The sequence below is a fragment of the Argopecten irradians genome, chromosome 9 (genome assembly GCF_041381155.1).
Source record: "Argopecten irradians isolate NY chromosome 9, Ai_NY, whole genome shotgun sequence".
Classification (NCBI taxonomy): Eukaryota; Metazoa; Mollusca; class Bivalvia; order Pectinida; family Pectinidae; genus Argopecten; species Argopecten irradians.
In genome coordinates this window covers 35,504,437-35,519,232 of record NC_091142.1, presented here as the reverse complement: position 1 = coordinate 35,519,232, position 14,796 = coordinate 35,504,437, and the positions used below count along the sequence as shown (strand labels likewise).

The window sequence follows — 14,796 nt, the reverse complement described above, 5'->3', positions numbered from 1 at the left end:
ATCCTATTGACTGTACCATTAATATATCAATAATATTTGTTGAAATGAAATGCTATTGTTTAAAGGCAGAAGTACATTTTAATAATTGAACAAAACTTCTAAAAGGATTTAACCTTGCCGGAACTCTTGACGCCTTTCCACATAGCGAAATAGACGATGACGAACACCGCGAGTAGACATTGACACAGGATCCAGTTGATACCTCCCACATCCTCTAACCCACTAGCGTACTGTAACCCCAGGACTTTGTACCTGCAACGAAAATATCAGGATATCAAATAAAACAAATGACAAGTGGTTTCTATCTGGTTATAACAAGATAATTAACGCGTTTTAACGAGATAATTATCACGTTTTAACGATGTATTATCACGTTTTAACGATGTAATTATCACGTTTTAACGATGTAATTATCACGTTTTAACGATGTAATTATCACGTTTTAACGATGTAATTATCACGTTTTAACGATGTAATTATCACGTTTTAACGATGTAATTATCACGTTTTAACGAGATAATTATCACGTTTTAACAAGATGTAATTATCACGTTTTAACGATGTAATTATCACGTTTTAACGATGTAATTATCACGTTTTAACGAGATAATTATCACGTTTTAACGAGATAATTATCACGTTTTAACGATGTAATTCAATCCTTTAGCATACAGGAATCCATAGACTTTGTAAAAATGCGATCTTATATGAACAGGATCGGCTATCTTTTCCTACATGTGGTAGTAGTGTCATTAATGTATTTAATTTACATCTAATGTGAGCAATTAACCAGGAAAAGATGGTATTCATTGACACGTAGATTACTGCCGTCCCAGAACTGTATACCCTTAACTAAAATTGTGTGAGGGGACACGCATGAATAGTAATGTTAAAATAAGAAATTCGGGAAACATTCTTTTAATGCGTCACGTTTCGAAGAGTCAAATGATAACCATGTTCATGAAGCTCATGGTCCATGGTGGTTGTGCAGTAGAAGACACAGAACAAATAAACATTCATGAACATATAATTAAGCATTAAACGATCTTTTTATGGAATATATGGTCTATATAGATCCCAGAGCTTTGCAGGCAATCCTCACAATGCGCGCTAGCGCATGATGAGATTGTGCATTATGAGATTATTGTCTGCAAACTCCGGCACATATATAATCCATATATTCCATAGGAAGATAGTTTAATGCTTATATCTATATCATTAACACAATTCGAATGTTTATGCATTGAAATATTTAAGTTAGACCATGAAATATGTTTATCAACGACATTATACTCCAGAAGATGGAACAGCCATTTTAACGGTGATTAGTTGACGTTGTCATGTCAACATTGGTGACGTCATAATGGTCGCGTATTGTGTGGCAGTTATGCACTTAAACTTCATTTCGACTCGGTTAGTTTATATAGAACTGACAATTGCACGCAAATATTCAATGTAGATTCGTGATATTGTTTTACAGTAATGTTGTCTGCTTAAAAATAAATAATTGAACTATAAGGGCCTCAGAAGATAGCTGTTAATGTGTTACGATCGACAACATAACCTAGACGGAAACTAGTTTCATCTCCTTCTGAAGTAAGCAGAATTTGTTTTTAAATATAATCATTCCGGTGATTGCCAAGAGAAACTGTTTAATCGCTTAGGAAGTCAGTTTAAAATGTTCCTACTGATATTTTACACCTATACTATTGCGTACCAAAATTAAAACTTCACTGTTATGTCGACGTTGTTTTCTTCTTCTGATGTAGAAGTTATTTATGGTAACAAGAAACTTATAATCTGATATATGGGGACGGCGATGACCGTGTGGGTATGTGTTACTATATAATAGCACGTGTCCTCCATTGTTGGGTTTCGAATTTGAATCCCGCGAGGGACTTTAACCAGAAATTATAATATTACCGTAGGCTGAGTTTTCTCTGAATACTGTGGCTTTTGTTAACTTATTGTACCTGGAACATCTTTAGATGACATTAGATGTTAAAAAGACGTAACACAACAAATTGAATATAGGAGTCAGCCGGTAAACCAAATGATGCATATATCAATTAAAATGTAATTTTCTTTTCTTGATATTTGTTTTATCTCATCAATGCATAAACACAATTAATTTGTCTCCCTAAATTGAGAAATAAAATAAATGTGCCGATACCATTTAATATACAACATAACAAAATATCAATGAATTGTGGAATACAAAAAGGCTTTCTATCATTAATCACAATAAAGTTTCACTGTTCTCATACAAACATTGCTTTATGTATGTTCCTATCAGATTCGTTGTAGGTATGTAAGGCTTGATTAATTGTGAGATTATGATACTTGTGCACAGTAATACCTGATCGGGATATTAATGGAAATGACTAGATACCATACAACATTACTCACAAAACTAATTTAAAGAAGCTTATTCCGATGTAAATGTCATGTTTAAAAACCAAATCGAGTGAGTACCCCTCATTTTTGTTTCTAAACAATACCTCAAAGGGTTGATTGAGAAAAGACAACGGGCTTAACTTGTCCCACGAATCGTACAGCCTTTCTGAGACCCGGTTCGCCCATTTACATGTCATTTCCATATATATTGCATATTTTGGTTACAGCTCAGGCACTGTGCATCCTAGGGAACCTGGCGAAAATGTGTCCCTCGGCGTCATCTTAGTCTGAACGGAGCTATGACCAGTACAGCATGTGTGATTTGTTTCACATGTCACAGGACATTTGTCTTAATGATAAAAACTGTCATTTTAAACAGCAAATGTAATTAGAAAAAAATGCATCAGAAAGGAAATTTTCATTTCAAATCATTGTATACATCGAAGCAAAACAATCATTTCTGACTATCGGAATTATTATAGACGATTTTTGTTCATGGGGAATGTTTGTCAAGATGCTATAAAATCGATTCGAAATGATTGCCGCGTTGTATATATCGAGACTTTTACAATGTATTTGCTTTATTCTAAATCAGCGATGTAACATATAAGGGCTGATTCTTATATTTACTGTAATATATATATTAAACGTTTACAAAAATAAACCATTTTAAATGTTAATATGATATTGTTACCAACCACTCGGCCAAAAACATTGTCATATACTTACTCAAAAAACTCCTCTGTGGGTGACTTTCTGAGAACGTCAGGAACTGTTACATTTGTCGTACTCGCCATTGTTGTCGTGTTAACGTCTACCATGGCGCTGACGTTCCCCTGAAGTTTGGTGATGTTCCCTAGCAGTAACCGTTCGTAGACGGTACAGGTTTCGTTGTTGTTCCACGGGTTATTGCATGTCCTCCAGGGTACCTCAGCCCGCCACGCCGAGAAGAAGTAAAACACTGCCCAGGCGATGATGGTATTGTAATACCAGGCGACATAGGTAGCTATTACACAGATAGCGAGCCCAATACCTGAAGACAATAGGGTGGATGTTTATCATACGGTAAAATTACCAGGGACAATAAGTAACAACCACAAAAATATGGCAAACTCTTTCTGCAGACAAAAAGATGACACTCTGGTCAATTAAAAAACAAGTACCAAATTGATACTGATACTACAAAGCAGAACACGATTATACTTGTAATTCAGCACACTTATGCCTAGTATGAATAACATCACTTATGATATCACTTTACCGTGTTCAGGGTATTCAAGACGGTCGAATTACTTCTTTTACTTACTTAGAAACCTTAAATGAAGGCAATCTACCTTATAAATTGTGGAAGCTGAGTTTACCAACAATAACTCGAGGTGTATGACCTTACATTTTAATGGCGGCCAGTACTATATCCTTTAACAATAGACAATGTTTGTTGACAGCTTACCTTTGAAGGCGGGACAAATTCTGTCCCATACCGTGAGACAGCCACAGCGCTGGTACTGCCCTAGGGCCAGCTCCATATAGAACAGGGGTAGTCCTCCAAACACCAACATTACCAGGTATGGTATCATAAAGGCTCCTGGAATCAAATGATTATGAAACAAAACAGTCATTGATATTCTTAAAAATACTATGGACCACTGAAACATGATGATATAGTTTACATTTTTCACTTTTTATGCAATATTGTGAGAATAAAATATTTCGCAAGTTTACATTTATTTGGTGTTGGAATATTCCGAAAACTTAATATTTTAGGTAATTTTTGCGTGTTTCATAGTGGATAAATTGAATAGTTTTCATGTTGAGTAATATTGGAGATCTTTCTATGCCGCTAGTTTTGATCTACTATTTTTTGTTAAATTGATATTAGAAGTAGGACGAAGTGATACAAAATTGGTTTCTAAAGGGATGTATAACTGAATATAATGAAAATAAGTATATCAACATCTCTATTCAAACCGTGAGAAAATGGCTGGTGCTAAACTGTGTAATATGTGGGCAATAGCCAAGGCATTATACAACACTGCAACACTGCGAACTCCAACTGTCACGCATCCGAACATACAGCGATAATCGGTTTGACAGGTTACGTTCCCGCCACATTATAAGTAAAGAATAACCAATAGCTGATGTTAATATAGTCACATAGGAACTAAATTTTATTCAGGAACTGAATTGTAAGCTGTACGCAAATTCAAATGTTTACCAACGACATTTTACAATGATGAGATGTTCACAGCCGATTGACGAGTGGGGGCAATCGTGCAATTATGAAATTTTGATCTCGATCTTTAGTCAAATATAAAATATTTTTAACTTATCCTCGCATTACTTGGCTGTTTCAAGAATACAAAAACACAGTTTACTATACTATTAACAGGTATAGATGCTAATTAAAGTAGTACTGATACAAAACAAAAGTAAGGCATGTTGATATTGAGATTTGCGCCAGACTCTGCTTGACAAATTAATGGCACATGACTACATTGTTTTGCAATCCACACATCACAGGATTGCGTAAACCACTAGTTATATACCCTATTATACGTGTGAGTGACAAGAAACAGTTTAAGGAATGTCCAATTTCACGCCCTTCTGTTATTTGAATAAATTGTTTCTGTTTCGAATATACATTTAATCAATAGGCAGTCTGGACCCATGCTATCGATCTGTGTATGGTATTGCTTACATCTGTCACATAAAGGTCATGGTTTGAGACATTGGAAAACACATAAAGTAGGCTTGGATATAGACGAGTAATGCATTCTGACATTGATATGTGTCATATATGCAGTTATCGATGATAGTTAAATATCTTTCGACATTTTTCAATTGATTAGTGAAAAATCATTTCCATGAAACTATATCCATAGTTCTTATTCACATTATCCGGACCATTTTATGCTCAAATATCGGTAGATCCTAAAATTGATAACCTACAACCAATGTTTTAATGAAATGGGAGCTTAAAATAAAATACCAACTGAAGAAGTACAATTATTATTATTAGTACTGTTATGGTTTTGATTAAAAGAAACGGTGAATCTTTAATTCAAATGGACGTAATGAAGCTTTCAATACGAGAATTTTAAAAAGAACGGCTGTTGACGATAGAGAAATAAAAGTAAAACCATTCAGTAAGCCGTAGATGGTTCTTTTTGAACACGTGTAGTAAACAGAAGCTTTTCTGTAATCTGTAACCTTGATTTATTACTAGCATCATCACCAACTGGGCCATGTCCCTAGCAATGGGGTACAATCCTCATAGGGCCCTATATAAATTTTAGTTATTCATATTTCTTATCTATTACTTTTTTATTTTTGATAAATTGCGTAACTCTTTGGCCTTGTAGCCCAATTTCAACACATTGTATTTCAGATATGGACTTATCAGCCAAGGCCATACTTCACTCTCCGTTCTCGATACGGAGTAGATACATCAACAACATTTCTCAAGGTCATTCCTAAACACATGGTTTTAAGAAAACTTCACTGAGAAAAAATTGAAAAATTGACATTATATAAGAAAGGCAGCCGCATATTTTTCAAACCAAATAAAAACCAGGTTTTCGTCAAAGATGTATTTGCCATAAAGGATCGGATGGTTTAGTTTTTCAATGATAACAAGCCATCATATTTTATGAAGTGAGCTGCAGATGTCATTAACAACAATAGTTAACAGTGTATAAATATCAGTAATAATATAAAGGCTTTACTCAATCATGATTTTCTTGTGTTCTACATAATCACTAGGTTTAGATAAAATTGTGTTGGCGGAATCAGCTCCCAATTACTAGAAATACATTTAAATTAAAGTAACTGGTTGGTTTCTCGGTTTGATAATTAGAAAATGATTTTCTAAATACATACACTTAAATATCAACATATTTAGAAATACTGCCAACTTTGAGTAATTGTTTGTCTTTCCACCAATCAAATATGACACAAAAATGCAAACGATATAGATACCGTTAAAATATATCTCATACAATACTGCTAACGTTTTGACCTGAATAAGATGTCCAAAGTCCTTCTCAATATGCGAATTACGACATAGATTACTTAAGAATGTATCAGGGCATTGCGTGAGAACTATCCGCTGTGGCGTGACGAAATATCAACACGACGCTAATCTTAATGCTTGTCATACTCTCTTTTGACAAGGTTCAGAATATTAAAATCTCCTGAAGGCTTTATTGAAAGTCGAAACTCCAAATATTTGGACGTTCGAATATTTTCAAAATCTCCAGATCGTTGATTTATTCAACGTTTTGTTTTAGGGGCAAACAATGACGGGCGAGTCGTATATAGATACAGTTGTGACCTAAAATATGGTTAAGTAGATTAACTACAAGAACAAAAGAGCGTGTTACCTGTTACGAATAAAATTAATCGAAAATAAATAGATTTTTCGTATGTTTAGAAATTTAGTAAAATAAGTTTCTCAGTGACTATGGCATATATTGTTTCCTTGTATTTTGATATTCTACGTTTTGGTTGTATTATTTCACACATGGCGATTTTTAGTCGTTTGACCGAAGACTGTTTTGGTTCACGTACATTATGTAAGTTCGGACACACGGTGAATTAAGACATGCCTTAAACCGCGATGGAGCAGATTTCACACGTCTATATGATGACAGACAAGCACGTGCAGGATTTGATGTGTGATAAAGATATCTACTTATGTTTGAACATCTGGGGTCGTTTCAATGAAAATAATTACGTTTAACAACTTTCACATGTTTCGATGAAAAAATAGAATGCTTTTATACATATATATGTAATTATATATAACACTTAATATGGTAATGATAAGGTTTAGTTTTTAGTGTATGCTCTCTGTGGATTATACAGCTTTTGATTTGTTTCGATAAAGAGTAATAACCTGTGTCTTGTTTAAGTTAGTATTGCTCTTACTGTCACACACAACACAAGTATTGTTATGGCTGACAGCTGCGGGGAAGTTATACCATCCGTAATTGGAATTGCTTGAATTATCTATAGAATATAATGTCATATTTTGTTATGTGAATTAAAAAAGATTCCATTTTCATTTATAGTATTATAAATTGAAAACATGTGTACATGTACTTATTAGTAAAGACTACAGTAAAACATGGGCATAACGAACCTTTGGGGACCAAAAAATCACTTCGTTATAAGCATAGTTTGGTATATACACATTGCAGATATCTTACAAATCCTTGACGGGTATGATTCGTTGCGATGTAAGGGTGTTTGTTGTAAGCGTGTTTTACTGTCTATAAAACCATCTTAAGCATTAAAAGAGACTACAGCATCATTTGAACAAACAACAGTCTCTCTAGTTATCGTTTTAGATACCGCATGTTTCTGAACATACACACTACTCACTAAATCTCCGAAACATTGATATTAAGATGGTGTTATACAGAGAAAAAGGGCATGCTTCATTAACACCTAAAATATAATCATCTAAATTGTAAGTTTTTTTATGTACCAACAACTTCAGTTCATGCTACGTTATTTTTAGTGCATTTGTCGATGACGTCCTGTTAATATAATGCCGCGATCAAATGTTTCCATTTGTATAAAATCAATCACACATCGAACATTTAAGAAGACATGACTATCGAAACCTTCATCGACTAGTAAGTATTCGGCGATCCTCGTGCCGAATAGCTAAAATATGTCTTTCCTTGTTAAATCAAGGTAATGTTCCGTCAATCGCCTATAGAACAGAACAAGGCAGTGTTTAATTATAAACAATTCCTCGGAAATGTATAACTAGGTTCGGTATGAAATGATTTTTGTAATTGCCAAATACACATACCCTTCTAGTTTAACATCGTGCATGTAGTGCAAGTTTTTTCGCCAACTTGCAGATTTTTCTATCGCTAAAAAGTAACAACATAAAGCTAATTGAATGGATAATTTGTTTATACAAACCTTGGTATATTTGATTGACATAGGATCGTTGGCTATTTTGTTATGTACAAAACTCACTGATAAGGAGGGATCAATTCATTTAACATGTATCATAATATTATATCAGAGTAAGGTGGACTGGCCTGGTGCAGTGATGGAGATAACCAATCAATGTGATGAGGCATCAGTTCTGTGACATGTCTGTTATTGTCTGTGTCTTTAAGGCTTAGTCCTTTATACATAAATTGACATAATCAGCTGTGTAACTCAGAAAACAATTATCTTTCTGTAGCTATTGTTATTTAAATTATGATTCCGTGTCATTGATGACCAGTCAGTAAGCTCTACCGTGGCTTTTTGTTTGATTACATCCCGTTTATCATCTGCGCGTTATGCTCGTTTTTTTATTTGCATTGAATAGGCTTCTCTGTCCTTACTTATGAATATACTGATTTTGTTTTCAATGTAACCCCAGAGACACGAAACAATTTTTGCTCATGTCTAATGACGTCACAATCGATACCTACCCCCAAGGAACATGTGATACGAGGGTTTCGATATCCCAAAACGAGATGGGTAAAGTACAATTTACCGTCGATTAGTCCCACCTTCCGGTGATTGTGGCGTCATATTTTGACGTGAATTATGTGACGTCACAAATACTGGAAGGTGGGATTTATCGACGGTAAATTGTACTTTGCCCTCGTCGTTTTTGGATCTCGAAACCCCTGTTTGGTACCATACTATCACTAATTCACCAACGCAGACTTTGCCTCTGAAATGTTACTGTAATGAATAACATCATCGTGTGCAAAGAAAAGAAATAAATACGATTCCGATAAGGTAATATGATGTATTTTCAACATAGTTCCGAATTCAATCATAAAGTGTTTTATTTGTAAATAACAAAAATATGTTCTAAATAAAATAACACGTGTAAATACCAAATGGTTCATGTACCTAAGCAAATGTCAGTATGGAAAGGCGGGGGAAACTGTAAAAAATAGTGTTTTCAGCTTCATCGACGATATCCTTATCTGCCATAACATCAGTTTTGCTGTCAATCTATCTACATTTATTTTTACTATAAACTTTTTCAACTAACTTCTTTTAACCTATATTAATTCATCATTTTTAAATGCAACCTTTAGAATGGTGTTTTTAAACCATCAGACAGAGATATCTGCACTTCCAATGAGAGTAAAATCTATTTGTCTTACCCAGGGCGAGATAGCCTGCACGTGTTGAATATATTCGTGTGATACACCGGGAGCTGTAAAACGTCATATGCAAATAAACACTAGTGCTTCACACGCATGCTGAACTTTGACCTAATGATCATCGCAATCGGAATTCCACCTACCTTCAAATATATTCGTTGATGTCTTTCCTGGTAAAAAGACTTATTTAACCAGTTTTTATACAATTTTAATTAGTTTGTATTTTTATGACTGTGGATATTTCAAAATGGTTTTGATTCTTGTTTATCACAGTGCAATTTTTGAGCTTTGTTTAATCGCGTATTTCTAGTTTTCAACAATTTTGAGGAAATTTCAGGGGCAGAAAAAAGGGTCATATCCTACCTAGGAGTAGGACAGAGAAATATCTAACCTCGGAGGAGATTCACGACCGTCTAACCCTAGGCAAACTTCGGGTTTTACAGTCATGAATCTCCTCCTCGAGTGGAGATTTTCCTGTCCTATCCTCAAGGTAGAGGAAGATTTTTTTTATCTTACCCCAGACAGGGATATCCACAGTTTTACCGGTGTGAGATTTTTCAATCTCACCCTAGGCTAAAGACAAGCTACACGATATCTTGCACGTGCTCATCAATGGTTTGAAGTCAGGACAACAGTATTGTTTTTCAGTTACCTTTCAAAAGTTTACTAAGAATAAACGAAAAACATTGACCTTACCCTATGTTGAAACTGGAAGTAAACAAGGCACATGATCTTGCGCAGTACGTTATAATCCAATTTTAATCATATTATAATATTCAATTTATTTAGCTGACCTTTCAAATTTCAAAGACAAAGAAAATAATTGAAATATAAATCAGTTTGCATTTTTTAAAAATATCAAATAAAACAATTTTTGCGACTTTTTAAATCAGATGTCACTTTCCGCCATTTTTCCACTATCGCCCCATTGTAACACGGTAGTCTGCATTTAAAAACTGAGATCGTATTAAGATTTACATTACCATTCTATACTTTTTATGTCTGAATAAGTTTGTTTCTTTATTAAAATTAGCTGAAATTGCCAGTGCGCAAGATCATGTGTCGTGCAAGATCATGTTCCTTTCCTGTACTAATGTTATTGACATGATACATGGTTGGCATACTAAGAGGAAGACATATCGTGTATGGTATGTATCGTAAGTACATGCGCGTGTTTTGGGGGACTGCAGTATGTTTGTGTTGTGATAATTTGTGATCTCTGGTCATCCCGCGTAAGAGCGTTTTATTCCTGTCTGTACTTCTATGGTTGTCTTGTTATGTATTCTATTTAAGCATTGGATTGGCTAATACTTATTTTATATACTTAACATCTACCAGCGAAGAACAATCTGTTGAGTGTTACCCATATTCAAAATACTGCTGTTGACTATTTAACGTGAATATAATTACTAACTGGAATAGATTTTATGTTATTGATATATAACACAGAGTGGAATCTTATCCAAAGCCAAAGTGGCTTATGATTAGAGTACACCCTGATTGTTGTGTTACAATTCCATAACATCAAATATATTTACAAGTAAGTCCTTATTCCGTCTTTGCATATTACAGAGTAAGCTCCCTTTTGGGTTGGTATACATTGTGCCGTAATTATTTTGTGCGCGCAATTCACGTCGTTTTCTCCGAAAAGTACGACGCTACGCTCGCAAACACATGATGTCACAATTAATACCTACCCACAAAGGCAGCCAACTCTGTAATATACAAAGACGGAATAATTCAATCTAAACATAAGATATTCCAAATTTCTTTCTGTGTGTTTTCTTTCAAACCACTGCGCCTTGTTTCAGGCATTCACAGACTGCGTTACAAACGGCGTTGTGTTTACATTATGAGATGATAACATAATAATTAAGCAAATAAAACTACTTGTTACAAGCAATACTGAATTATATTTGGATATGCGATAATGTGTTTTCCTTTTTAGACAATGTGGTGGCTTGAAGTCTTAAAACTATTTACATGTATTTCATCAAAATATTTCTTGTAAAACACAATATAAAATTATGTATAATAACATATATCAGCGATATTTTTACGACTTGTGTAGCGGCTGACTAACGCGATTATTAACTCATATGTAACGCAGTAAATTGCAGTTGTAGATTATGAAAGTCAAACAATTCGTCATGAACACATTCATATATCATTATATCAGTGACGCATAATACAAATGTTTGATTAATGTTGTACAGTGCAACAGTAACGATACTTTAGGCATAATATCATAAGGTTTATCGGGGTTAGAGTCGTTTGTTATCATACATGTATAATCATTGCTTATCTACATTAGATGTACATTATATTATGGTAATGATTGTAATTATAATTCTGTGGGTTATCGGAAAACGAAGCGGTTTCCGATATGTTGATTAAATATTTCCAAAGAATCAAATGAACAAATAGTCAAAGACAAATAGTTTTTGAGTAGATTCAAACTAAAAACGTTTATCCCATTTAATAGATCAACATTGTAATGTCCACCTGATATTTTAGGCGTATGGATATGAAAAAAATGTTTTTTTTTTTTTTTTTTTTTACAATTTTCTCACCTATTACATAACAAAAATATATACTACATAGTAAATGTTAACATCACGATATACGTGTGATTTTATTTACAATTATTTATAGTCCCATTAACTGAAATGTAAATGTAAGGACTACGGTTCTCTATAGCATGTTTAAATGTGCGTGTGGGTGTGTTTATATGTCGCGTGTGGGTGTGTTATTTGCGCGTGTGGTGTGTTATATTTGTGGTGTGTTATATGTGCGTGTGGGTGTGTTATATGTAGCGTGTGGTGTGTTATATGTAGCGTGTGGTGTTTATATTGTGTGGGTGTGTGTTATGTGTTTATATGTAGCGTGTGGTGTGTGGTGTGGGTGTATTATGCGTTGGTGTGTTATATGTGCGTGTGGGTGTGTTATATGTAGCGTGTGGGTGTGTTATATGTCGCGTGTGGGTGTGTTATATGTGTGGTGTGTTATATGTTGTGGGTGTGTTATATGTCGCGTGTGGGTGTGTTATATGTCGCGTGTGGGTGTGTTATATGTCGCGTGTGGGTGTGTTATATGTCGCGTGTGGGTGTGTTTATGTCGTATGGTTGTTATTCGCGTGTGGGTGTGTTATATGTCGCGTGGTGGGTGTGTTTTATGTCGCGTGTGTGGTGTGTGGTGTAATATGTCGAGTGTGGGTGTGTTGTATGTCGAGTGTGGGTGTTTTATATGTCGCGTGTGGGTGTGTTTTATGTCGCGTGTGGGTGTGTTATATGTCGCATGTGGGTGTGTTATATGTCGCGTGTGGGTGTGTTATATGTCGCGTGTGGGGTGTTTATATGTCGCGTGTGGGTGTGTTATATGTCGCGTGTGGGTGTGTTATATGTCCGTGGGTGTGTTATATGTCGCGTGTGGGTGTGTTATATGTCGCGTGTGGGTGTGTTATATGTAGCGTGTGGGTGTGTTTATATGTCGCGTGTGGGTGTGTTATATGTCGCGTGTGGGTGTGTTATATGTGCGTGGGGTGTGTTATATGTGCGTGTGGGTGTGTTATATGTAGCGTGTGGTGTGTTATATGTCGCGTGTGGGTGTGTTATATGTAGCGTGTGGGTGTGTGTTATATGTAGCGTGTGGGTGTGTTATATGTAGCGTGTGGGTGTGTTATATGTCGTGTGTGGTGTGTTATATGTAGCGTGTGGGTGTGTTATATGTCGCGTGTGGGTGTGTTATATGTCGCGTGTGGGTGTGTTATATGTCGCGTGTGGGTGTGTTATATGTAGCGTGTGGGTGTGTTATATGTAGCGTGTGGGTGTGTTATATGTCGCGTGTGGGTGTGTTATATGTCGCGTGTGGGTGTGTTATATGTCGCGTGTGGGTGTGTTATATGTCGCGTGTGGGTGTGTTATATGTCGCGTGTGGGTGTGTTATATGTAGCGTGTGGGTGTGTTATATGTCGCGTGTGGGTGTGTTATATGTCGCGTGTGGGTGTGTTATATGTCGCGTGTGGGTGTGTTATATGTAGCGTGTGTAATATGTGGCGTAATATGTCGCGTGTGGGTGTGTTATATGTCGCGTGTGGGTGTGTTATATGTCGCGTGTGGGTGTGTTATATGTCGCGTGTGGGTGTGTTATATGTAGCGTGTGGGTGTGTTATATGTCGCGTGTGGGTGTGTTATATGTCGCGTGTGGGTGTGTTATATGTAGCGTGTGGGTGTGTTATATGTAGCGTGTGGGTGTGTTATATGTCGCGTGTGGGTGTGTTATATGTAGCGTGTGGGTGTGTTATATGTAGCGTGTGGGTGTGTTATATGTAGCGTGTGGGTGTGTTATATGTAGCGTGTGGGTGTGTTATATGTAGCGTGTGGGTGTGTTATATGTAGCGTGTGGGTGTGTTATATGTAGCGTGTGGGTGTGTTATATGTAGCGTGTGGGTGTGTTATATGTAGCGTGTGGGTGTGTTATATGTAGCGTGTAGGTGTGTTATATGTCGCGTGTGGGTGTGTTATATGTAGCGTGTGGGTGTGTTATATGTAGCGTGTGGGTGTGTTATATGTAGCGTGTGGGTGTGTTATATGTAGCGTGTGGGTGTGTTATATGTAGCGTGTGGGTGTGTTATATGTAGCGTGTGGGTGTGTTATATGTAGCGTGTGTGTGTAATATGTAGCGTGTGGGTGTGTTATATGTAGCGTGTGGGTGTGTTATATGTAGCGTGTGGGTGTGTTATATGTAGCGTGTGGGTGTGTTATATGTAGCGTGTGGGTGTGTTATATGTAGCGTGTGGGTGTGTTATATGTAGCGTGTGGGTGTGTTATATGTAGCGTGTGGGTGTGTTATATGTAGCGTGTGGGTGTGTTATATGTAGCGTGTGGGTGTGTTATATGTAGCGTGTGGGTGTGTTATATGTAGCGTGTGTGGTGTGTTATATGTAGCGTGTGGGTGTGTTATATGTAGCGTGTGGGTGTGTTATATGTAGCGTGTGGGTGTGTTATATGTAGCGTGTGGGTGTGTTATATGTAGCGTGTGGGTGTGTTATATGTAGCGTGTGGGTGTGTTATATGTAGCGTGTGGGTGTGTTATATGTAGCGTGTGGGTGTGTTATATGTCGCGTGTGGGTGTGTTATATGTAGCGTGTGGGTGTGTTATATGTAGCGTGTGGGTGTGTTATATGTAGCGTGTGGGTGTGTTATATGTAGCGTGTGGGTGTGTTATATGTAGCGTGTGGGTGTGTTATATGTACGCGTGT

General features: G+C 36.2%; 1 protein-coding gene across 1 annotated transcript in view; it reads right to left on the bottom strand.

Annotated features, from left to right (window-relative positions):
• Positions 1–14,796, bottom strand: part of LOC138332177 (sodium-dependent serotonin transporter-like) — a 30,521-nt gene that overhangs the window by 11,534 nt on the left and 4,191 nt on the right. The window contains exons 2-4 of the mRNA XM_069280169.1: positions 3,848–3,982; positions 3,127–3,430; positions 114–252 (exon numbers count right to left, since the gene is read on the bottom strand). Coding sequence (XP_069136270.1) covers positions 114–252; positions 3,127–3,430; positions 3,848–3,982 — 578 coding nt within the window. The remainder of the gene's footprint in view (positions 1–113; positions 253–3,126; positions 3,431–3,847; positions 3,983–14,796) is intronic.